The sequence below is a fragment of the Mercenaria mercenaria genome, chromosome 5 (genome assembly GCF_021730395.1).
Source record: "Mercenaria mercenaria strain notata chromosome 5, MADL_Memer_1, whole genome shotgun sequence".
Classification (NCBI taxonomy): domain Eukaryota; kingdom Metazoa; phylum Mollusca; class Bivalvia; order Venerida; family Veneridae; genus Mercenaria; species Mercenaria mercenaria.
In genome coordinates this window covers 93,582,312-93,608,577 of record NC_069365.1, presented here as the reverse complement: position 1 = coordinate 93,608,577, position 26,266 = coordinate 93,582,312, and the positions used below count along the sequence as shown (strand labels likewise).

The 26,266-nt window shown below is 33.7% G+C and overlaps 1 protein-coding gene across 1 annotated transcript in view; it reads left to right on the top strand.

Annotated features, from left to right (window-relative positions):
- The window catches only part of LOC123558667 (collagen alpha-3(VI) chain-like), a 33,948-nt gene extending 28,685 nt beyond the window's left edge, over nt 1-5,263 (top strand). The window contains exons 17-21 of the mRNA XM_045350544.2: nt 214-360; nt 2,319-2,379; nt 3,057-3,150; nt 4,275-4,364; nt 4,658-5,263. Of these exons, the coding sequence (XP_045206479.2) occupies nt 214-360; nt 2,319-2,379; nt 3,057-3,150; nt 4,275-4,364; nt 4,658-5,220 (955 nt within the window). The 3' untranslated portion in view covers nt 5,221-5,263. The remainder of the gene's footprint in view (nt 1-213; nt 361-2,318; nt 2,380-3,056; nt 3,151-4,274; nt 4,365-4,657) is intronic.
- Nucleotides 5,264-26,266: the final 21,003 nt, after the last annotated feature.

Sequence of the window (26,266 nt, the reverse complement as noted above, 5' to 3'; positions counted from 1 at the left end):
AATGTACCAAACCATTTAAAATACATAAAACTAACATAATAAATGTAGTAGACGTTCCAGGGTCAGCGATTCAATTGGTAAACTGAGTATACTTGTTTGTTATTTTTTTTTGTTTTTTCTTGTTTTTTTTTTTTTTTTTTTTGTTTTGTTGTTGTTTTTGTTTTTACCACAAAAGAAGTCGTTAGAAAACATCTAACATAGATATTTTTGCAGCAATGGTGAAACGATGACGAACAAAGGTCTCGATGCTTCTCGAGCCGAGCTTCACCACGGTCATGGAAATAGAGTAGCAATTGTGTTAACTGACGGACGGTCAACTGAACCAGATTGGACAAAACGCTCAGCAGATAATTTGCACAGGTTGGACAGTCTTACAAGCATTCAAATTTAGAAATTACAGAAACAGTTACTTAAACTGTAAATGATAGTTTGAAAATACATTTCCATACAATTTGAAATAGTTTCCATTTTATTTTAATTGGAATAAAATGTCATGTCCGTCATCAAATTATGAACAGGACTTGAGGCGAGGGTTGAACCCTGTACCAGAATATTTCACTACATTTTAAACAGCTTTCCCTGTTTGAGCGAATCCTTTTGCAGAACTTCGATATGTCTTCAATTTAATTTTATGTACTTTTATGTACAGTAACAGCGGATAATACCCACTTTACCAAACAATTATTTTTTTGTTGTGGCGAACATTATATCATAACATGTTGAAACATTTGTAGAATAAAAAAATAAGAGTTACAACATTAGCAGGAAAATCAATTAACGACGGAAAAACACAAACATTTATTCGTCCTTTACGAAAGACTATAAGATTCTTTCACTGGTTATAGGTGCAGTTGGGAATTTCCGGCCTCGAGGGTAACTGTTTAGGCGGTAACGAGGTTCCTACCGAGTTACCGCCTAAACAGTTACCCGAGAGCCGGATATTCCCATCTACACCTATAACCAGTGACAGAATCTTTTTCTTGCATACCGATATCAAGATATTGAGAATCTGTCATTGGTCTTCGGTTAAGATCAGAAAATCCCAACCCTCCGGCGCACCGCTCAAGTCTTAAACGAGGCTGTGCCGAGTTTAAGACTTGAGCGGTGCGCCGGAGGGTTGGGATTTTCGATCTTCACCGAACACCAATGATGGATTCTATTTCTCACTTACCACAACAGAAACAATGAAAACAAGTATGAAAATATGGAACTATTTAAAACGCGGGAAATTGACGTCCGTAAGCAGAAGTGACGTCATGACATTTCAGTGACGCATAATAACAAAGTTCCGCTTTAGTTTTATCGTTTGTAGCGTAACGGTACGTTCTTATCATAAAGTAACGAATTTTGAATCGAGAAATACACTATAAGGAACGGAGAGAAAAGATAAATGTACCTGATTTTTAATTATTTTACATAAATAATATGTATATTCAGTGCATGAAATAGTCCGTCACAGGAGTGTGGGATAACTCATGTGAGATAAGATTTTCCAGCATGTCTAAAAATATAGATTTTTCTGTCCGATAAGTGAGAAAAAATAATAAAAATAAAATCAGTCGAACGGCTTTCTTTTTAGAACTATTTCTTATAGCAGCGTATTTAAACAAAGCGCGGGAAATCAACGTCCGTAAACAGGAAAGACGTCATGACGTTTCAAAGACAAATAACAATGTTTAGTTCCGGTTTTGTTTTATAAGTTCCAGCGTAACGTTATGAATTTTTGATAAAATAACGTGTTTTGAATCGAGAAATATACTATCAGGAACAGAGAGGAACTGTCAAGGTATTGGAGTTTTATTCCGTATTTCTAAATTAAATATAAATAACTACATAAATCTTCTACATATATGTAGTTCGTAATACGTCATTTAAAGCACGAGAGTCATCTTACACTCCGGGGTGAAAGATGGATTTTTCCAGCACCGGTAAAAATACCGGAAATCCCCGTCTGGTATGCAAGACCGCGTTTGTCTGAAGTAAAACAGCAAATATATTTTGTGTTACTGTTTTTGCTTATATAACAACTTATTCGTAGCACTTTAATGTGAATCCTACAGTAGTTTCACTGAAATCTTAAGTAAAACGGGGAATATTATATTAGCGTTACTATTGGTATCGAAAAGGACGCTTAATATTTGTAAACCTAGTTCGACAGTATCAACTATTTTCTGTGTGTTATTAAGCTTGTGTACTTCCATGTCGTCTATACATCATTTTTGTCTGTGTACTTTAACTTCTTTCTTTTTTAAATCGAGAAAATGCATAGTTTATGTTTAAAACAATTTATATTTACATTTTATATTTAAATAATTTAGGGGCGGCGTTGAGACCTTTGTCGTAGGAATTGGTAACAACGTGGATAATAATGAATTAAAGGTAAAAGAAAATAATGTTGACAGTATTTTTCAGTTGTTTCTTGTATACTCTACCCAGATACAGACACCAAATTTTATGGATGTTTCAATTTAATATGTACATTGTAAAGACTTTTACAAAAATATCCGAAATATCATGAAGATGTTAAATGTTGTTATATAAATTATGTAGATTGTAAAATCAGTCGTGTTTTTAGATCAAAGATTCTGACAGCAACCATGTGTCTAAAATTGGTACATTCGTGTTTAAGATCATAGCTTCTTATTACGGCCATGTGTTTAAAGTTGGTACATTAATCTTTTATGACCATAGCTTCTTATAGCGACCATGTGTTTAAAGTTGCTTACTTCAGGTCTTGTGATCATATTTTCTGAGAATAAGTATTTGTTGGAACATTCATGTTTTATGATTATAGTTTCTATAGCGACAATGTCTTTTAAGTTGATACATACATGTTTTAAAATCATAGCTTCTGGTAACGACAATGTGCTTAAAAATATGTTTAAACCTGGTACGTTCGTGTTTTATGATCATAGCTTCTGACAAATACCATGGGTTTAAAGTTGCTACATTGAATTTCATGTTTTCATATTATTGCTTTTGAGAACGACCATTTGTTTAGATTCATAACTTCTGATAACAACCATATATTTAAAGTTGGTACATTCATGTTTTAGATCATTGCTTCTGATAACGACCATGTGTTCAAAGTTGCCTCATTCGATCAGCTGGCACAGATCCATCGAAATGTTGTCGACAAAATCTGCGTAGGTACGTACAGAATTATAACCTAAGAACGCAAGATTCTTAGAACATAGCTCTTATCTTATCAGCAACAAGAATCTATGAACAACAGAAATAATGTGATATCTGTTCGCTATAGGCCTGTTTCAAAATTTTACTACGTAGGAAAGTTTTATACACTTTCGCACTGCATTATGGCCATGCTGAAAGTCGTATTATCTTTGCAAAGTACCTACTTTTGTATGAGAGATTTTATTAGATTAGTTATGGTGTTAAAGTATGTTATAATGGCCAGTATTGTACATGACTTATCATTCTTCATTCTTATAGTGGAAACATCAAAACTTAAATATATCTAGCGGGGAACATAATATAAACATATTTGCTTGCGAATGATAATACGACTTATGAAAGTAAACCGTTTTGCTTCTCTGTAAAGGAACACTTTCACAAAATATAGTCCATCGATAGTTTAGTTTAATCATATTGTATTGTAATTATCACACGAGACATTATAGTTAATGTACATCAAGACAATAATATACCGATACATATGTAAATAAATATACAACAGCAAAAATATCATTACATCAAGACATATATAATACTACTGTACATTAAGATACATTCGGTAACTTAGCAAAGGTGCAAAAATACAAAAGGGTTGGACCACAAGTTTTACAAACATTAGAAATCAGTCGGTCCATTGATAGCTAGCATAAATATCATATACGTTGGTAATAGGTACTACAAATTTAAAATGCAATACACTGTCACAAAATTTCAGTTTTATAAAACTTTTCCATACTACTTTCTTCTTGGTGAAAATGTTCAACCCCACTCGCGCCCCGTAGCACCGGCTTAAGCGGAATTCTATTATAGTAAAAAGAATGTTCTCCGTGATTCCGAATTATCAGAAATGTAAAAACAATGAGTTCAATTACTGGAAGAGACATTTTATAGCATTAATTGAACGCTAAGGTGAAACTTTTGTGTGACTCATGTCAGTAACATTAGACATTCAGGCTATAATTGTGAAGTACCGTCATGGCTATAATTTTATTTTATCTTATCTCATAAATGAAAACCGTACTATTGCTAAATGTTTATTTTGTTCTATATATGATATCACCACATATGTTTTTATTAAGCTGCTAACAGGGTGACAACAACAATATCAACCACGACCACTACAACAACAACAACAACCACTACACTGCCTCCTACCACAACAAAAGCAGGTGAGTTTGACCATTGACTATTCAGTTGGCAATGTGCAAAACAATGTTATTTCTACTTCAAAATGTTTATTTAAACCGCAATAAAGTAACTATTATATAGTATTTGATAAACATTTAAATAGATGAAAACCACCTAATCCTGAAAATTTAAAATAAGGAAAAAGCATATTGTTTAAGGTTGTTCCTGTTTAAAGTGGTGTTTTAACATGATAAATACTCGTAAACAAAAGCTATGTTGTGAAAACAAATGCAAATAACAGTGCTATAAATAACAGTGCTATGTTTTATTTCAGCTTGCGGTCTTAAGCCGGCAGACATCATCTTCGTCCTGGACTCATCCGACAGTGAAGGTGCTGACAACTTCAAGAAAGAGGTGGAGTTCGTTTATGCTTTTGCCGCACAATTTTCCATTGGTACCAAAAACGTCCAATTCAGCGTTGTCACATTCTCTTCTGATGTCCGTAATGATTTCTTCTTTAACAAGTATAATTCCAGAAACGCCGTTCTTCATGCAATACGTAACATTCAGTATATAGGACAAGGGACGAATACATCCGGTGCTTTAAATTTTGTGCGCACGGAAACTCTTCTTCCGGCGAATGGCGCTAGGACAAATTCCTCCAAGTTTGTTATAGTCATCACCGACGGACGATCCGACGACCAGGATCAAACCAAACACGAAGCGCAACTTCTACACAGACAGGCGGAGGTTCTCTCTGTGGGTATTGGACCAGGCGTTGACAAGGCAGAGTTGGCCAACATCGCTTCGAATCATCATGTTGTAACAGTGAACAGTTTTGCGTTGCTTAAAACTATTAAAAGACAGTTAACTGATCTAGCTTGTGAGTCGGGATAATGTAATGTATTAACATGTCTAGAAAGTAAAATTTAGGACATTGCTTGTTGTTATATTTATTCTTACATTTGGACGGATCTTGTCATCGAAACTTTATATATCTAGTTTCAAATTCAAGAAAGAGATGGGTCTACTCGGTGAAGAAACATATTTTAATGCATAGAATACCGACTGGAAAAGTCAATTAGAAAGAAAGGGCACCTCTTGACGATTTACTAGTAACCAATTAAAGGAAGAACTTTTATGTATACGTTTTAAATACATGTACACATGTAGATGCATATTTAGGCGAGCATATAAAAAGTTTATACGTGCACATATATATGTATGCGTGTTCGCATACTTGTTTTGGTACATGTATATTTTGAAATGTGTTCACGCAAGGTAGACTTTCTAACTAAATGGCACACTATAAATTCATGACACCCGACCTTACAGGCACGAACAAGACAGACTAGATAAGACAACTCACCGCCATGTTAAGTTTAAAGACCCAACCACGACCTAGTGACCTGCTTTTTTCCTCCCCATGAACTTGGTGCAAACATTCTGATTATACTGGTATAATACAGCTATTCTACAAGATGACAGGTGCACAATTTAGGCCTCCTCGAATTAAAGTGTTTTCACAACTGCAAACTTATTCAGTCATTCTCTTCTCAGTATAGTTTTATAAACATAGAATAATAACTATCTTACACAGAAGAAACAAAGTGTGATCTAAATTCACTTTAATGTATAATTACCATCATGGATATACAAAAGAACACAGTTATTTATATGTGGGAAAACATATAATTTCAAAGATCTGGCATAAGTTTGAACACCAGAAGCATGCATTTTAAAGGCATGCCTGAGTCATATATATGTTGACATCATATGTATAAGACTATTTACATTTATTAAAAACTATTCCTCAAACCATCTTAAAAGTAATTCCCATATGTGTGGCAGACCAATCTTCATGACATACAAACGACACTTTTACTTTTACTTAAAGCACACGATCATGATTTGGCCAGGTAAAGGCTAGACTACCCAGAAGCCTTGTAAAAATAAATGAATTAACCAATGGCATAAACAAGTACAAAAAGGGCAACGCTTTTTTCTTAAACGTAGGTAAAGAGTCATAACATTTTGCTCTCTCATGGTGATAAATATAATAACAGATTACAAAACAGAAGTGTAACTAGAAATTGTAAAAGTCGAATAAAAAGGGAATAACTCTGAAAAAGCAAAGCAAGAGTTGTGGAACATGTGCAATGTAAGTCAGGTCATCACAATTAACAAATGTGAGAAGTTTTAATCCATTCCCTATAGTGGTTCCTAAGACATCAAAGCGGCATGCCGTCGCTGACTAGGGTAATTGCAAAACATATATCATCCTTTCTAGTTATAACATTAGTCATCATAATTAAATATATATTAAATTGAACCTTTTCCTTGTTTACAATCACGTTCTTTACACAGGCAAGAATATTAGACTTGGCATGAATAGAATGACCAACTTGATAAAAACACCTACCATATTTGAGTGCAACATTTCTATCTACTTGACGACATTCTGATATGGGCCCTCATTCTTGAAAAAACGGAATAGGCTAAGTTTAAGGGAAGGGCCTCGAGAAACTTACTGTCAGTCTCGTTTTATAAAATCCCTTTACGTGAAATTGTGGAAGAAAGTCAGTCTCTCTTTTTCGTTTTTGCTCACATGAGATAACTCCTGATGTTCTTCAAATTTTGTATAATTGTGTCCCTCTTCTTCTCAAAACATTTAGAGCCAAGAAAGATCTATTAGAATATTCAAGAGAAGTTATTGAAAACAATTTTCAAAACTTATCTATTGGGTAGCCAGTCTAAGTTACGGTGTATTTTGCACTTTCTTTCACTGTTATCTCGTTAGGAGACGAGTTACTCTATATATTCTTTCATATATAGTTCCATAGTTATTGGCATGACAAAATATAAAAATAAAAGAACAATTAGGGAGATATATCGAACATTTTTCAAGCCTTCCAGACTTTCTGTTTGTAAGTTATTATTGTATCAAGATTCATTACATTTCCTTCGACCGTTTTTAATTAATTTTCTGAAACAATAAAATGAGTTGGACAGACCGACGGGCGTTCAGGGCTCTTTCTAATTTGCCGTCCTGGGCATTATTCATCTGGAACTTAGATTTAAGTTCAGCAGATATCAATTTATCATAACTTTGTTCAGATGTCCATAGATACAGAATGCACATTCATGCACCGTTTCAAGTACTACTATCCGTGTCCATAACAAGACAAAATTTAGCACTTTGAAGTGAATTTCATACTTAAACCACTGAGGAATGCCGATGGGTTATACAAATGGTTAATGTACGAATACTGGACGTATCGGGTCAAAACTGGTCCGGTCTAACCGCTCAATTGATAACAAAATGTTGAAGAATGTCTTTCTACACCAAGGATAAAACAAATATGGTGAATAAAATTATAGGTCAAAAGACACTAAAAGAGTTCAACCTACGTATATTTACTATAAAGTTCATCCATGCATACCGACTGCCGTTCTTGTATGTAAACGGTCTTAGATTTTGTGTTGTGATTTTTTGTTGTTGTTGTTTTATAATGAAACCGGAAATAATAATTATAGATTTCATCTTTATTCTAGTGCATTGTAAAAATGTCATATATCTTAGAATGAGCACAGGTGTCTGAAGCTCAGTCAATAAAATATATATGCAAGTTATATCTCTTGAAGAGATTCAGGTTGGCAACTTCACGCCTCGGTAGCGATTTTAAAGACAAATGATGACGGATTGTTATCAGTTAAACAACATTTCTTATAGTAAAGTATGTACACAAAACGCGGGAAATTAATGTCTGTAACAAACAGAAGTGACGTCATGACGTTTCAGTGACGCACAATAACAATGTTCCACTTTAGTTTTATCGTTTGTAGCGTAACGGTATGTTCTTACCGTAAAAATAACGTTTTTTGAATCGAGAAATATATTGTAAGGAACGGAGAGAAACTATTCAAGTACCTGATTTTATTTTTGTATTTTACATAAACAAGATATATTCAATGCATGAATCGCTAGTTGTCGTTAACAGCACCAGTGTCATGAAATAGATTTTATACGATCATGGACGAGCACACTGACCTGTCATCACGACACGCTGAGATACGGCCCTTTTGTGTTGCATGTGTCCCTCTAACAATGGACTGAAATCATTAACGGTCAAGAAACGAAAGCCCCAGATTAGCTCGCAGATAAAAACGAATGAACAAATAAATAAAATTTACTTGTATGGTCGGTTTACCTGCAAATCTAAGGGCGTGAAATATTACATGATTGCGTAGTTACAGAACAATAGAAGTACAGTCCCTTTAAACAGAAATCTCGCTTGGGATGAAATTTTTTCATGTGAGGAGACGGAGGATTATTGAACATCGATGTTTCTACCAACATGCTCTCCCATACCTGATTCGATCCTTGTAGAAGCACTTGAGGTCTTTCTCCACCATTCAAAAACGATAAACCTAACAAAAACGGAAATTACCTCCTATCCCTAAACCCCGACCATCTCCCCTCTCCTCCCCGTTCCCCAACACACACCGTCAAATCTGCCCGTCGTGTTCCATGGCCGGAGTATAACTTAATTTCGTTCAAGATATTAACATTAAACTTGGAATAAGGTAGGTGGCGGTGAGATGATGTGCAGAGTGCAACAACCACATCCCAGCTCACAACACCCCACCCACTCCACAAAACACAATTGTTGAAATTTAAAAGTGAATTTCATTTTTTAACTTTTTTAACCTAGGTATTTTGTATTAACTTGTTTCTGTTTCAATCCTGTGGGTACTTATAGGAAGACTGAATAAGTGACAAATATTGTCTATGAAATCTGAGTTTTAAGCAATTCATATGTTATACGTTTACACGTTTGATTGTTACCACAGTCTGACAAAACAGCAGACTATTTGTTTCAAAATGTTTAACACCATAGTCATAAACTATACTCAGAATAAGAAATTTAGTCGTAAATTATAAATGTGGACATTAAAACAGCTATATATAAAGGATATTAACCAATTTCTCCAACCGCTTATTACTAGTATGGAGTATAATGCTAGATATAGTACTAGAGATCAGTTAATGACACAAATAATAATCCTACCTTGCATTTGCCAAAACGTTTACCTTTAAATGCATACTTCTAGCTATCAGAATTTCTTGCATCCCTAGCTTTATTATATTTGACTGGCATATCATAGTAGGTTGTCCTCTATAATCAATATTGGTTTCCCTGCTGATATCACTTTGAGCATTAGATTATATAGGACATTACTTTTCAATGATTAATTTTAAATTTATATTTTGGCTTGAGAATATTTTAGCAGATATAATAGTAAACATCAATTTCTTCTCTTAAATTAATGTAAAAATATTTATTCTAACTGAACGTATCACCATTCGCTTATATTGTACATATAGTGAAAGTCATAAACTTTTCAATTTCTTTTACTTTAGAGGCAAAAAAAAAATATATTCATTTCATGACTTTATAAATAATACAGTAGTATATTTATAATTCTAACATGACCAGCAAATAACCTACATTCATGTAGAGCAAAAATCTTATCTCGGGTTATTCTGCAATAACTATACGAGTGCAGTGACGTCCTCCAATCCAGGTGCGTAGCACGTTCGTAAAAGCAGTTACCATTTTCTCTAACACTGGTGATACTAGTATGTCTTATTAGAATCGAAATAACAAGTTCCCAAGTGTGATTTATAGTAGAATAACCCGAGGTTTTCGTTCTTATGCGAACCAATATACCACTCAGGCCTACGGCCTTCGTGATATATTCTTACGCATAAGAACTCAAAACACAGGTTATTCTACGATAAACCACGTTTGGGAACTTATTGTTTCTTAATTGTAATAGGGTAAAAGCTTCTTGCTTCCATTTCACTTCAAAGTGTATCAAGAAATTAAAAACTGTTGGATTTCTTAAGTTCTTACTGAAACGGTGTTAATCACGGAACTCATATACCAGCAAATGATAAACAATTCAATATAAATTTTGGAAATAATAACGTACATAATTGTTCTCATTAGACATAAATAGAAAAAAAATGAATAAAACAGAACAGAACAGATATTTTTCACCCAACTGTTTAGGGATGTACGAGCGAATTTTTTCTAACGTTAAGAATTTTTTCATACCCTGTGAGCTTGAAGAACATTAGTTTCTAAGACAAACAAGAGCAGAAAAAACATAGGTCACCGAACCGGTTTAAATTTTATAGGGTATTTTCTTCACCCACTGTTTACGCATTTCTGAAATTTTGTAAAATTGAAAAAATGTTGGTACTTTATAAAACATATAATATCCTATTTAATATTATAGAGATTTCAGGTCTTTCAGGTTAATATGAATATATGGTGATGTCAGTTATATATAAGCACAAATGTCACTAACAAATCTCTTTAATTTTTACATGTTGACAAAATTACCCCACCCACTTCATTTTCAATGGAAAAAAAGTACTTAGATCTAAAAAAAAATTCTGACGTTAAGATTTTCAAAATATTTTGCAGCATTAATGACACACAAAAATGCTTCAAAATGGAAAGAAAAAAAGTTGGGGTCACCGTGCATCTAAGAGATTTATTAAGGAAAAACTGTTAAAAAGTGGTGAATTCTGATATTTTTTGTTCTTTTTGTTTTAATTTATATTTTCTAGATAATATAAAGTGCTATCTTGAAAACTTTTATTTTATTTATAGCTTAGCATTATATGTATCACTCAGAAAAATATCAAAACCAAATCTGATCTGCTTTAATAGATATTTGAAATTACCTACCCCTACCCCATTGTAAATTTTACGTCAATTTTAGGCAAATGCCAGCCAAAAATAAGGGTGAAATTTTTTTTTCGCAAAAAGCATAATATATTTGGTTAACTGGTACATTATTAGCCATATTTTAATTATTTAGCATTAATTTTTGGCAAAACTTTTGTTAGAAAGCAATATTCGAAGAAATATTTTTCAAAATGGCGGATATCCTGAAAAAAACGCTCGTACATCCTTAAGTAATTGCAACTGTTTGGTATGAGATAATTTCCGACTGAAAACTAAATATCTTTGAAATATTGAAACGACGACAGGAGAAAAACGACGTCAATAAAAATACTTTTCTTAGGAAACAGCGTAATCTGCAGGTTTGGCGATTAGTGAAAGCTGGTGCTGGTGCATTTATTTAAATGAAAGATACTACTGGCAGCTTAATTTCCCCGCCGTACGAAGAAAGGGGACAATTAACAGACGAGCAATATCATGTCTATTTCAGAAATGAAATCCAACAAACAAACAAACAAACAAAAATATATAATAGCATGTTTTCCATGAGTTTGCACGACTTTAGTAGGACCTACATGTTTGTCACGGTATGTTCGTGCAAAGCGTGCAAATAGATCAAATATACAGAAAAAAGTGCACAGGATGAATCAGAACTAATTTTTAAAGTACTGAATTCGGACCTCAATGATACACTGATAAGAAAAATTAGGAACTTGATTCATAATTAAAAAGACTAATTCGTTCCTTGGTTTCTATGGAAAACATTGCAGTTTACAGTAAGGATCAAGGTCAGTTAATAAAACAAGTGAGTGCATGTTTCACAAACATGTACGTCTTTTAAGTTTGTTAAACTGCTCGTTTCTTTTGCCGTTGCCTATGTCAAATACCTTATTGCTTAGTTTATTACTTTATTTCATTATGTTTTTAAGAGCATACTTCTAGGCATGTAAAGTTTAAACAAAAGTACTGTTATATGGACAGGGACAGTCAAACAAAATGGGAATACATGTATCATGACACAAGACTTTTAGTCTCTTTTTCCTCAAGGGAAACTATGATACTGTGGGAAAGTTCGTTTATAAAATAATCTTCGGATTTCAATGTTTAGCCGTCATTTTCTGGTCAAAAGAAAACAAAAACAAAACAACATTTTTATGTAGTATAAGATAACAAGCTTCAATTTCCATTTTGATGACTGAAGACAATAACTTTCAGCCAACGAAGGAAATTCCTTGTGTCTTGACATAATGATAGATAAAAAATAGGTAAATTGGAAAGCGAAAGACACGTAACTCCTTTTTGAATTAATATAAGGTTATCTCCCAGATTGAACGAACATAAAATATTTTGTGAATAGAGTTTTAAAAGATACAGAGAGTATCAATTATTATTTATTACCACTATAACCTTTTTTAAACAAGGTTTTAGTAGGTGTATTAATCAGATTTAATGACATTTCTAGTTGGATTTAGGAAGGACTGTATATTGTCTGAATCCAGCACGACAGACATTAGTCAAAATGACAAAGCCAATATGAAATCACCTATTAATAACATTATCATATAACGCTCTATTTTTCTAGGGCTGGTATAGACATATTCACAGTCGGTATAGGTTCTAATGTGGAAAAGCATAAATTGTCGAAGATTGCCTCTGACTACGATCATACATTCTACGTGAGACATTTTGACCGTCTCAAATCCATCCATCAAAATATAGTGGAATAAATTTGTGCAAGTGAGGACAAACTTATGCATATATCATTGTTATTATTGTTGATAATGGTTTGAAATGGTTGATATTGTTTCAATAGGTAATGCATTCGCCGCTGAAATATTCTGTGTCTTGTTTAATGGTGTTAATATCTCTTCTGCTGCGGGTATTGTTAATCAGTCCCTTGCATGTATTATTTCTACGTTTTGAATGTGTGTTTATTACCGACGCCATATTTGAGTGTATTATTTCCCCTGTTTATTTCAGACAGTCTATTAAGAACGACAACTTCTACATCAGCAACAACAACCACCACGACAACAACAACAATGCCCTCCACAACTACTAATGCAGGTATCTTTACTTTTACATTTCCCGTATACCTTCGCATGAAAATAGTATGCAAAATAGTTTAAGCTGATTTAATGAAGCAATATTTTTTATATATAATTTGTTTAGATATAGTTTACATAACGAGGACTCAGAGAGAAACTATTTTAACTGTATATAAATATTGAACAAGATACGATAGTATAGCGCTGAGTCTACGATTTGTGTTATTTCGTAAAGGTAACAGTATCTAAGACGAGGTATATGATTTGAAAATTTGATGACAAAACTTATGTACACGATCAGATATAATAAATTACGTAAAATATATTTAGTGAATTTAATATTATAAGATTCTTTCACTGGTTGTAGGTGCAGATTGGAATTTACGGCCTCGAGGGTAACTGTTTAGGCGGTAACGAGGTTCCTACCGAGTTACCGCCTAAACAGTTTAGTTTAGTTTAAACATATTTTATTGCTCATTCAATATTTACAAGCATATACCACAATTTTTACAAACACAAACAAATAAGCAAATGGGTCGGGCCACAAGTTTTTCATGATCAACAATTCGGTAAAATTTGCCGCCTTATCGGTAAAATTATCCCCCTTGAAATCACCTGGCAGGTCGATATCGATTTTTATCTGGTTGGTATTTTCCAATAGAAACAAAGAAGGAAAAAAAGTTTGAACAAATATTGTTTTTATTAGAATGAACACACAATATTTATTATCCTATTGAAGTATTCGTCCTTCTTTTCTCTTTACAAAGATATAAAAAATATATATCTGAAAAGAAGAATTAACGCTTCCCTTGGCGATTAAAAAAACACAACTATCAGTCTCTGTTTACGGCATATAGTTGCTGAATAAAATAAGCAAAAACCTGTGATACGTATTTTATTTTTTCCCCTGTAGCCACTTTATTCATAATTTGAGAATATTTATTATCCTATTGAAGTATTCTACAGATAATAAATTTTTTATATATGTTTTTATTTTGAAATTATTTTAATATCTTCTTGCTTCCCTCGACGTTTAAAAGTTGGTGATTTTTGTAAAATTTTATTGCTCATGTCCGTGGTATTTCCGAACGCGCGCGGAAACTCACTAACTCGACTGAAGTTAAGCTGTCTATGATTCAGAGAGCTGATGGTTACAAAAGAGTATCATTATTGATAGGTGTTATATTTATTATATAGTCTGTAGTTACTGACATGTATCCTTGACGAAATAAGGAAATATTGTATTGTATTGTTGTATTGGTAATTCTTACTGCATGCATCAATATAAAAGAAAGAAAGGTAGAGAGAGAGAGAGAGAGGAAAGGAAAGTCATAACAATTTCATGAGTGAAATTTACACAATTAGAAAAGAAGCTAGAGTATATACAAGATACAAGATACAAATTTTTATTTATAGTCGGGTTGCAAACATAATAACATTATAAATATAAATGGTCTATATTTTACTGCTTGCTAAAAATTCATAAGACAATATGCACTTTGCAACTATATATATTTCTTTCTAGAAAGGATATAGCCACTGTCTCGTATTTTAAAGATTTGCATAATTATGTTTATACCCCTTAGTTTAAGTTTTAACCATATATATGTTATAAAGAATTTATATAATGCAACATTTTGAATAAATTGTTTTCGGAGCCTCTGAAACAGCCATATTAAAGCATTTTTTAATAGTTGTTTATTACCAATTAACAGCTTTTTGCAAGTTTATTGCGTATCAACACCTTTTTATTGGGGGACTAGGGGTGATCAGATCTTTTTATTACACAGATAATAATCTTCTCGGTGATTGCGTCTATATCAAGAGCAATTTGAAAATTGTAACATGTTTAATGAACGACACTTAAATACATTACAAATATATGTTTTTCATTTTCTAATCAACAACAAATGATGAAAGATATATAGGATAATGTGACAGTGATTTAGTATTTTCTTGTATTTGAGTTACAGTATTTTTTCCTGCATACAGGTTAATTGTTCGATACTAAAGAATAGAAACATAGTACACATGTTAAAGGTTCGCCTTAGAGTGAAAATATTATATTATAAGTTTTCCGACAACATTGTGGAAAATTGTCGTTTATTGATATATAAGTTTAAGGTTTAGCAGTATATCACAAAACAACAGATTTTTTTAGTAAATGAACAGCATCTTGACAAACATCTTATCTGTCCAATACATGTTTTACTGTTCTGTCCCACAGAGTTGGATACTTAAAATATTCTTAATGAGTTGTCCCCCTTTAAATAAGAATGCCATTTGTAAGGAAATAAATGTAGACAATTGTCAAAAACGACGTTTTACCTAGTTATGTAAAGTTTAAACACTCGCACGATGTTGCAAATGCATCAAAACGAAGACATGTAACATCTTTTAAAAAATGGTGAGTTTTTAAAGCCGCTGAACTGTCCAGAAGTGTGGACCCTTCATGCAGTTCCTTTCCGGAATTCAATACATATATCAGTAAATTGACAATGGTTCTGTAGAATAATATAAATGTTTTATACGCTGTTAAATTTTCATATAAAACAATGCTTTCTTTCTATGATTTGATGACGTTCGAACTTTTTTCTTCGAAACATGGATCTATACCTTATTGTCTCTTCTGAAAATTATTTTGTACTCTTTGTACTCAATATTATACATGTATAATGCTTTCACTTGCTGTAGGTATTGCATTTATAAGCTTCATGCAATAAATCGAAATTGAATAGAATTGAATGTACGCACAGATAATCTCAAACAGATATAGCACGCGCTAATTGTTAAGAAATGAAAAACATGTAATTCCTAGTTCATATAGTAATAATATACGTGATAATTATTATGAATAACATTTCTACTACGTTAGTGTCCCATTATCTTAAATCTTTCTTAAAAGACTTTAAAAATCTGACATTTATTAATCAGTTAGTCAGTAACCTTTGAGAAACTTTGAAAAGTCATAATTCGCACATACTTATTACGTAATGACTGGCTCGGGGACAAATAGGTCACACTTCCTATTAAACAGGCCCTGGTGTCATAAATAGATACCTTTTACATTGTAGTTAGTTTTTCTGTTGTTTTTTTTTATTAGTGTGTGACAATATGTTTTTCAAATGTTCATAACATAGCAAAATTAGTTTTGACAAATTAAATATGATTAAATACAAATAATTGATTAATTACTTAAATTTTCATTTTCAATTAAAATTCCATTGAATGTAACGGAAAAAAAAAAAAAAACGTACTTTACATCTATTTATTATATTTATTATAACTGAGAATGATTGATCATAATTATTTTGATATACCATGCAAAATAAAAGAATAAAACAACGTAATGTCTTCTATTTTTCCGTTCTGTATTTTACATTAACGAAAAACAGAATTAAACCAATTTGTTACATTGTATGTAACCTTGTAAATATAAAGATGACTATATTTGTTGGTGTTGTTTTACCGGTACTTAAAATTGGTGTAAAATAAATTCCCGCTTCCCACGTTTTTACATAGATCTCTAAGATCCTAGTTATTTATGATCGGCACCTCCCGTGATATGATAAGCGGAGATAGCCGAACCATAACGGTTTGCAACACTCGCTAAAAATATCCGATAGTGATCGATATTTAGCTAGACGATCTAAGAGAGACAACTATGTGTAGCGTTGATCTCGATAAACAAGGAAAGATAATAGAATCGATTTTTACCCAATTCTTCAGTATGTACAACATCAGATGACGGCCCTCCCCAACAAGGTTACTGTTGCTATATATTGTATGTAATGAAACGCCGTCAATGTAAATGTTCAATACCTTGTGGAAAACCGCCGTCTTATATTTAAACTGTTACATCTAAAATGATTGCACTATCTAACGCCTAAACAGTTACCCGAGAGCCGGATATTCTTATCTGCACCTATATAACCAGTGACAGAATCTTTTTCTTGCATACCGATATCAAGAAATAATATTTAAAAAAAATCGAATGGCTTTCTTTTTAGAACTATTTCTTATAGAGGCGTATTTAAACAAAGCGCGGGAATCCAACGTCCGTAAACAGGAAAGACATCCTGACGTTTCAAATACAAAAAACAATGTTTAGTTCCGGTTTTGTTTTATCAGTTGCAGCGTAACGTTATGATTTTTCTATAAAACAACGTGTTTTGAATCGAGAAATATACCATCAGGAACAAAGAGGTCAATGTATTGGATATTTATTCCGTTTTTTTGAAATAGAATATAAATTACTACATATATGCATAGTTCGTAATATGTCATTTAAAGCACGAGAGTCATCTTACACCCCGGGGTGTAAGATGGATTTTTCCAGCACCGGTAACAATAACGGAAATCCCCGTCTAGTATGCAAGAAACAGTTTTACAGTAAATTGAAAATTGCAATTCTTTATTGAATCTCATTTTGAACAGCTTGTGGTCTGAAGCCAGCGGACATTGTCTTCGTTCTCGATGCATCCGACAGTGAAGGTGCTGAGAATTTAAAAAAAAAACAGGTTGAGTTTGTCTACAACTTTGCTTCCCAGTTTTCAATCGGCACCAGTAAAATCAAGTTCAGCGTGGTCACCAACTCTTCTGAGGTCCATAACGACCTTCTTCTTTAACAAAAACAATTCAAGAAACGCTGTCCTAACGCTACGCTATCCGTAATATCCAAGATATACATGGGACAGGGAACCAATACTTTCGCCGCTTTGAATTTTGTGCGCACGCACACTCTACTTTCGGCGAATGGAGACAGGAAGAATTACACTAAGTTCGTTATCGTCATAACAGATGGACGCTCCAACGACCAGGACTTGACAAAGAAAGAAGCCCAACTCCTGCACACGAAAGCAGCGGTGATATGTATTGGTATCGGACCAGGTGTTGACAACACAGAACTCTCAAATATCGCATCAAATCACCGTGTCGTAAAAGTGAATAGTTTCGCTCTACTAAACACAATCAAGAAGCAGTTGACAGATTTAGCGTGTGAATCTGGGTGACGATTTGAAATTTAATGCATCAGTTGGTTGGCATAGAGATTACAACAATAAATTATAGTAGTTTAGCTGTATTTTTATATACGGAGATCTTTTCCATTTTATCTTAGAATACACTGTATCAATATAGATCGGTCGCAGATGTGCAGAATAAAAGTACGATCAGAAAATACAATTATTTGTAAAACATAGAACATAAAAGTGGATTAACTCAGCTTAAAACCCAAACTTAATGTCACTACAGATTAAACAAATTGTTCCTTGGGTATTAACTGCATGTAAAACGATTGCACTCAAATGTTGCCCCGAAAATATGTCCATTTGCTGGGTAAGGTTACTGTTGCTATATATTGTATGTAATGAAACGCCGTCAATGTAAATGTTCAATACCTTGTGGAAAACCGCCGTCTTATATTTAAACTGTTACATCTAAAATGATTGCACTATCTAACGAATGGAGATCAATTGAGTACGTTCCGTTATCATACTGTCAGTTTTATTAAAACCTTATTATGTGTAACTGAAATGGTACCATACTAACTTGTGTGATGTTGTGTTTAGATTGTATCTGACCTTCTTAATTAATATAAAAAAAAATATATAGGTATTTGAAAGAATGGCGTGTACTATATCACATCTGTCTACCGGTCATGAAACAACAACCATCGAATGAAATTGCTCTTTTATGAATACATAAACCATGACAGAACTGTTGATACGCGACAAAACAGCAAATGCTGACCATATTGCAGATGTAATATCACCAGAGGTGTTCAACTTATATTTGAATACAAACAAGTTTATATGTTCAGTGATCTGTATTTCATTGTAACAAATGTTCTTTTTGAATTCCGTTACAGTAATAAATCATTCTCGAGTAAATTTGGACGGCAAAGTTGTATTAATAGATTTTTGATCCAGGGTTTTAATATGACCTTCAGATCAATCTACAGTCTTTATGGTGTGTATCTGTAGTCCTGTCTTTAGGATTTGTAAACAGACAGAAATACATCAAAGTGTTTAGAAACGTTTACACCATTTTCTATATACATCTAAAAAATCTTCCAGGGCATATTTTTTCAAGTAATCTTAAACCCACCTTTATCCTCTATAGAACACTGCATTTATTTAAACCAATATCTTGCAAATTCAACACAACATATTTAAGTTATCTTATAATTTGACTCATTTTACTACATAAGCCATTTTTAAGAGAAATAAAAAAGTACATAAATAATGTTTTGAAATTTTCCGAACCATAAAGTGTGAGCAAGTTACCTAAATAAATGCACTGGAAAAATAATTATTAGTTTGACTCGAGATAAGTTGAGGTATTAAGATAAGTATAATTATATAATGATGTAATTTCATTATTCAGTTTTGTTTTGACTTTGAAATGTTTTGACAAACCGATCTTTAAAAATGTGTGTGAAACTTAAATACGTTGAAAAATGATTCAAAATATATTGGCAGAAAACAACAACAAAAACTGTGTTGCGTTAGAAGAAAAGTAGACCTATATCTTTTCGTAAGAGCATGTTTTCGTTACGGGCCTACTTAACGATGCATGGTTCTATGGCTGTGTTAGAGGTGTTGTTTGCTTCCGGGAAATCTACGCTTACCTTTTATCTTTTCTGATGAGCTGGTTTTAGTTCATTTCCTGACATTTTGAATATTAGTATAGCCTTGAATCGGGATGGGTGACTGAGTGTCTGAGTGAATGAGTGAGTTGGATTTCACGGCAAATCGACACAAAAAGGCCATATATCGCATTTAAACGGGACCATAGCAATTAATCATGTAGCAAATGAATCACTTTAAAAGATCTTAGATTTCATAGTATCAGTGCGACTCACAGGAATCACAATCTCCTCTACTAACTGATGTATTAGCCTAATCACATGAACCTGTGTTTCCTTTTCTGAATCAGATTGTATTTTTTCTGAACAACCTTGTTGATTTGTTCAATGTATAGCTGTAAAACCTTGCTATTTCCTCGAACATTTTCTAATTTTACTAGAAACGCAATTGAAAGTTCCCAGCTGGTTGACATACGTCTATATGTCGACAGAGGGGGCTTACGTGGCCAAGTGGTTAAAATTCGTAACTTCAAATCACTTGCCCCTCATAGATGCTGGTTCGGGCCTCACTCGGGGCATTGAATTCTGAATGTGAGAAAGCCATCCAGCTGGCTTACGGAAGGTCGATAGTTCTACCCAGGTGTCCTCTCGTGATGAAATCCTCCACCATCAAAGCTTGAAAGTCGCCATATGACCTATAATTGTGTCGGTGCGACGTTAATCCCAACAAAAAATAAGTTTTGTCTGTAGATTCATTTCAACATTTGAGATCAATGGAATTAATATAATTATTATTTATTATGTAGTTTTGTTAATAGTCGTTAATTTGTTTTTGAGTTTGCTTTATTTGACAAATACTAACTGCCTTTTAACTTAATGTTATTACGAATACTTGTTATAGAGCATAAGGCACTGTTTTATTTCAGTTCACATATCTCTCTTTTCATGTTCCTATAAGAACTTTTAGTTTTCAAAAGCAAACACATGGTTCCCTTAAATTTGCCACACGTTTTCGCAAGTTTAACCTAGAACTTTTCTTAACAAACGGAATAGAACATAGCAAAACAGAACCTTTATCCGTTTGATTTAAAAGTTACTAGTGATAAACACATTTACAAGCAAAGTGACATGGCATGAAAATACAAATGACACGTGTAAAGGATTTTGACATTAAAAGTAATATGTATATTAGATATTTCAGGATTTAAATGGACGGATTAACATTTAATTACATACAAAAATATTATACATTTAAAAGTATATTTGGTCTCGTCGCACACATGCGCTGCAACACCTGCAGGAACACTCGCAGACTTTCTGAAGGTGGTGCTAAACAAGTTCTTCCTTATGTGGAGATCACCAGCAAATTCCAATCCATTTGCAGTGGTCTACGATGCTTAAAGTAACACTCGCAGACTTGCAGAAGGAGTCAAACAGGCTCTATGCCTGTTAAATCCTTTGATCAAAGGCATTATGCTGATAATGCTGTAATTTTAATAAAGGGTGGACACAGGTGTCTTTCAGTGTAAGTATGTTGGCCCTTCTTGAATTTACAAGGTCACCAAGGTCACTCAGAACAATATGAGCACATAGCACACGGAGTAATGCTTATATATTGTTAACTATGAATATCCAGAGTTGGTGTGGGATACGATCCCGGCTGTGTATCAGGTTTTATTATGTGCAGTGGATACCCAACTCAACGCTAGCTGTATATTCACATCTGGCTGGGTTCACTTGAATACCCAAAGCGTATTCGTGTTCGTTATTTTGAACCAATATTAAATGATGTGGATGTATTTGTTTATATAGCGGATATCTTCCAAGTTCATTATGTACAATTACATTACTACTAGATTGCCTCAAATCAAGAACAAATTTACAAAATCTAATACATGTATTTCCTATTTTTCCGACTTAGAAAATCCCCATATTTCGCTACAGTACATAACTGTCGAAGCCACTAATGTAAATCCAGTTTCAGTTTTGTATCATGATTCTCTAAAATAGCTATGAGGATACTAAGAGTCTTAAATTCTTTGCCATACAAGGTCTGTGTATTTAAGTTAAATTCCCTGTATAATAAAGTGTAAAACCAAAATAATAATTAAAATCATTGACTACTCTTCATAGTATAAAAAGTACATGCATTTTTGAATATTAAGTTTATACATGATTTATTTTAGGTCGATTGAAAAGGAAGTTCTACAACTTAAATTAATCACTCTCGACATCTCATTCCTGATGGAATACATCGCCATGAGGGTATGAGAGAAGAGGTCAGTTTCCCTTTTAATGCTGAGCGCCAAGCAAGGGAGCTTCTGGTACCATTTTTCACGTCTTTGGTATGACCCACGGCCTCCCGCACTCGAAGCGGGATATCTACATGCAATCTCTATTTGTGCATGTCACCTTAAGATTTAAAATGTTGCTTTCACTGAGTTTTCTTTAGCAGAAGATTATACACTAGCGTTGGCATGATGCGCATGGTTATACTCATGTAATGTGTTATGTATATTAGTGTTCCAACAGAAGCATTTGGTAAAATTATACTATTGTAAATATGTTGTACACAGTAAGTACTCCGGACATTGTCATTGCTATACATCATGTGCAAATAGCTGTTGTGATGTACCGGTGATAAATATCAATAAATAATTGTAATGCCATTTGAGCCGCGCCATGAGAAAACCAACATAGTGGCTTTGCGGCCAGCATGGATCCAGACCAGCCTGCGCATCCGCGCAGTCTGGTCAGGATCCATAGTTTTCGCTTTCAAAGCCTATTGTAATTAGAGAAACCGTTAGCGAACAGCATGGATCCTGACCAGACTGCGCGGGTACGCAGGCTGGTCTGGATCCATGCTGGTCGCAAAGTCATTATGTTGGTTTTCTCATGGCGCGGGTCATTTAAATTCTTCTATAACATTTTCTTCTTAAGTTCATTTTTCATTTGCTTTTGGATAACCTCTTTAACGAAAAACAACTATTTTAGTTTTCACTTGAATTACTTCCAGGTCCAATTTATTACAGTATACTTTGTAGATAAAATTCTAGAATTCTAGATCTAGATCCGTAAACAGCGAAAGCATCTGTCCTCAAGACTGAGCTTGCCTTTTCCAACTATTGATCATTTTTCAAAATCTGATATCAGATTATAAAAGTACGAAGTGGCTTTTCCTTTTGCATCATTGTTCTTTTTTCATATACATATCAACTTTTTTTGCACACTGGCCTTCCAATCCTGAGGTCGGGGGTTCGATCCCCGGCAGCTACTCGGGAATTTTCAGAAACGCTTTTCAGTGTTTCCCACCCAACTAGAGGTGTACTGGTCAGGAACCCAGGCAATCCTTGCGTGTATCAATGCTATACACTGGGCACGTTAAAGAACCAGGCTGTTTGTTCGCAACGAGCTAGGCTAAGTTAGCCGGACAAGCCTGTATCTGATTTCTGATCTCTCTGTCGTGGGGGCTTTGTCTCACTCTGTCCCTCTGGTCAGATCGCTCAGTGTCTGTACTAGTAGAGGATGAATTATGCGCCCTGTGTTGCTGCATTTGAACTATGTAAAGCGCTTTTGAACGTGAAATTGATCATGAAAAGGGCGCTATATAAATCTGGTATAATAATAATAATAATAACTTCAGGATATTTTCGCAAAACTATGTTAATATATCGGAGCTCATTCCGGAAGGGATGGGAAATTCATGTATGAGAATTTCATGTATCTTTATGTCGAGTTGTGCGACCTGTGGTTTTCCACTTTTCTATTTCAATATCAAAACAAAATGTTATATCATGCGGATATTTGAAAAGTAAAAATATAAAAGGGCGAGTAAAACAGAGCATTTAGCTGTATCTAGGAGCATCATGCATGTAGAATTTGTGGAGCCGATTTGTTAAAATATGTCAAGAACTGGTTTCTACAAAAAAAAAAAAACACAAAAAAAAAAACACAAAAATAAAAACACAAAAATAATCGGAGCATTTGGAAATTACGATAACGTCTTTTTAATGTAGCCTGCACACTATTCATATATTTTCAAACATATGCATTATAATAGCAGATATATTTTATTTAAACGGATTATTTCACAATACACTGACTTTTAGATGAAAGTTAAAGTTTCTCTACATAATGATATAGGTAAAAGATACATATATACCATAAATATGTTTTCTTTCTTGCGAAACTTTAAATATTTTGAGAAAAAACTCTACTGTACGTACACAGGTCGCGTCGAAGTAAGTTAAAAATTTCTATTCTGTCAACGTGCTCTATTGATAAGGGACAATATAGAATTTGACATCTATTACTGCACTCATGGTGTAGGTGTGTAAAAGATAGGCCTTTGACTACTGTGTTATATAAACTATATTCTTATCATATGAATATACACCGTCTTGCTTAATTTGAAAAATAAAGTCGACATATTTGCATAAAATTGAAGAACAATATTCAAATGTCTACAAGACATTAAAATTGTAAATTCACACAAATATTGTTATCAATGTAATGGACTCGTAATGGCATTCAAACATGTCCGTGTGATATTGTTTCCTTCTCTGTTTTGTCGGCATTTACGACCGTAGGTATACCTCATACGAGCAATGGTTGCACTGACATTCGTAAAATGTCACAACAGAAAACACCAATTGTCAGTCAGGTTCACTACCTATAATCAATCTGTAATAAGACCTTTTGGAAGCATAGAACGCATCTAAGCACGTTGATAGCAAATTTGCTTGATTGAGCATGTTTAATACGGGTAATGGAATTACATCCCTTAACCGGAATATCCGCACAAACTTTGATTGTAATCCTTGGTCCCAAAACGACCAAAATAATACCATCGAGTCGAAGGATGAGACAACCTTTTAAGGGCACGCACTAACTGACTCCTAGCTGGTTAAAGTCATTGTTAATCAAAGCGTTCAACGCTTTGGATGGAGCGTGTCTACGGTGCTCCGTTTTGACCATCAATATTTCTATTTCTGAACTCCATATCTCGAAAGTAGAAGTAAGGAAACGACGATGATGAAAGTCGAAAACACGATGGAGAAATCCGAAATCACGATGGTGAAAACTCGAAATCTCGATGGTGAAAGTCGAAACCACGATCATGAAAACGCGATTTCATTGAATATTCTCATCCTCATGCTTTCGACTTTCGACTTTCCTTATCGTAGTTTTGACTTGAAACGTAGTAGTTCCAACATTTATCATGGTGTCTAAACTGCTTTCTGTAACCAGGCTTTCCATTGGCTACTCTTTAGATATTGTTACGTCAGAGGGTAACAACTGACTGTTACAGTAATTAAAAGTAACAGAAAACCAACATCTACGAACATTAACAAATTTATTTATAAAAAAAGGCAATTCAAATACATCACACAAAGTTCAATCTTATATGCAATAAATGTCAAATTTCTTTCATGCTAAAATTGAAATCCATACAAATTGTTAACAAATCCAAATTAAAGTTAGAATGTCCAAAGAATATAAATCCGGTCTTCAAAGATTGTGTAAAATACTAACTGGTAGTATTTTGTTATTAAGAAATACAGGAAAGTTTTTAACAAGTACATTTTGTAGGTTCTACCCGGTCCTCAGACAGCATATTATCTTGAGCGATCAACATCTTATCTCGAGCGATCAACATATCATCTTGTTCGATCAAGATCTTATCTTGAGCGATCAACATCTTATCTCGAGCGATCATCATATTATCTTGAGCGATCAGCATCTTATCTGGAGCGATTATCATATTATCTTGAGCGATCAACATATTATCTCGAGCGATCAACATTTTTTCTCGAACGCACGTCACGGTCATCTTATCAATATATATTGAGGACCTTGGTGGGAATTCAGCTCATTAGTAAACGCATACGGCTGCCACCGTTTTTGTTTTCGTTTCGATTATACTTATAACCGTTTCACATGTTTGCAGGGTCATAAATTTAAATACGCAAACTAATCAAAAAGGCAGCCAAAATTCACTGATGATGCAAAGAAATAAATTTAAGTCCTTGATAAAAAAAATTAGTATATAGGCATCGCCCATATATTAAAGAATTTCCTTGTTTTCCCTTAATTCATGCATGCAACTTTTCTGTCCCAATTTATCAGTCGAACAGAAATGTGTTGCTATTCTTACATGCAGAATGAATCATTGGTTATGTTCATTTAATTTTGAAGATAGGATAACCAATTATGCGCACTGCTCTCCTAAATGATGTGATAAAATTGTACATGTACTTGTGGGAAGTTTAGATAACACTGAAATATTCGGGACCTTAATTAACAACTTGTCCGTATGTTTTACTGATGACTTAAATACACACACACAAAGGGCCTAAATATATACAAATTAGATGTCGTGCGCTCGAGATAAGATGCTGATCGCTCAAGATAAGATGTTGATCGCTCGAGATAATATCTTGATCGTTCAAGATAATATGTTGATCGCTCGAGATAAGATGTTGATCGCTCAAGATAATGTGTTGATCGCTCGAGATAAGATGTTGATCGCTCAAGATAAG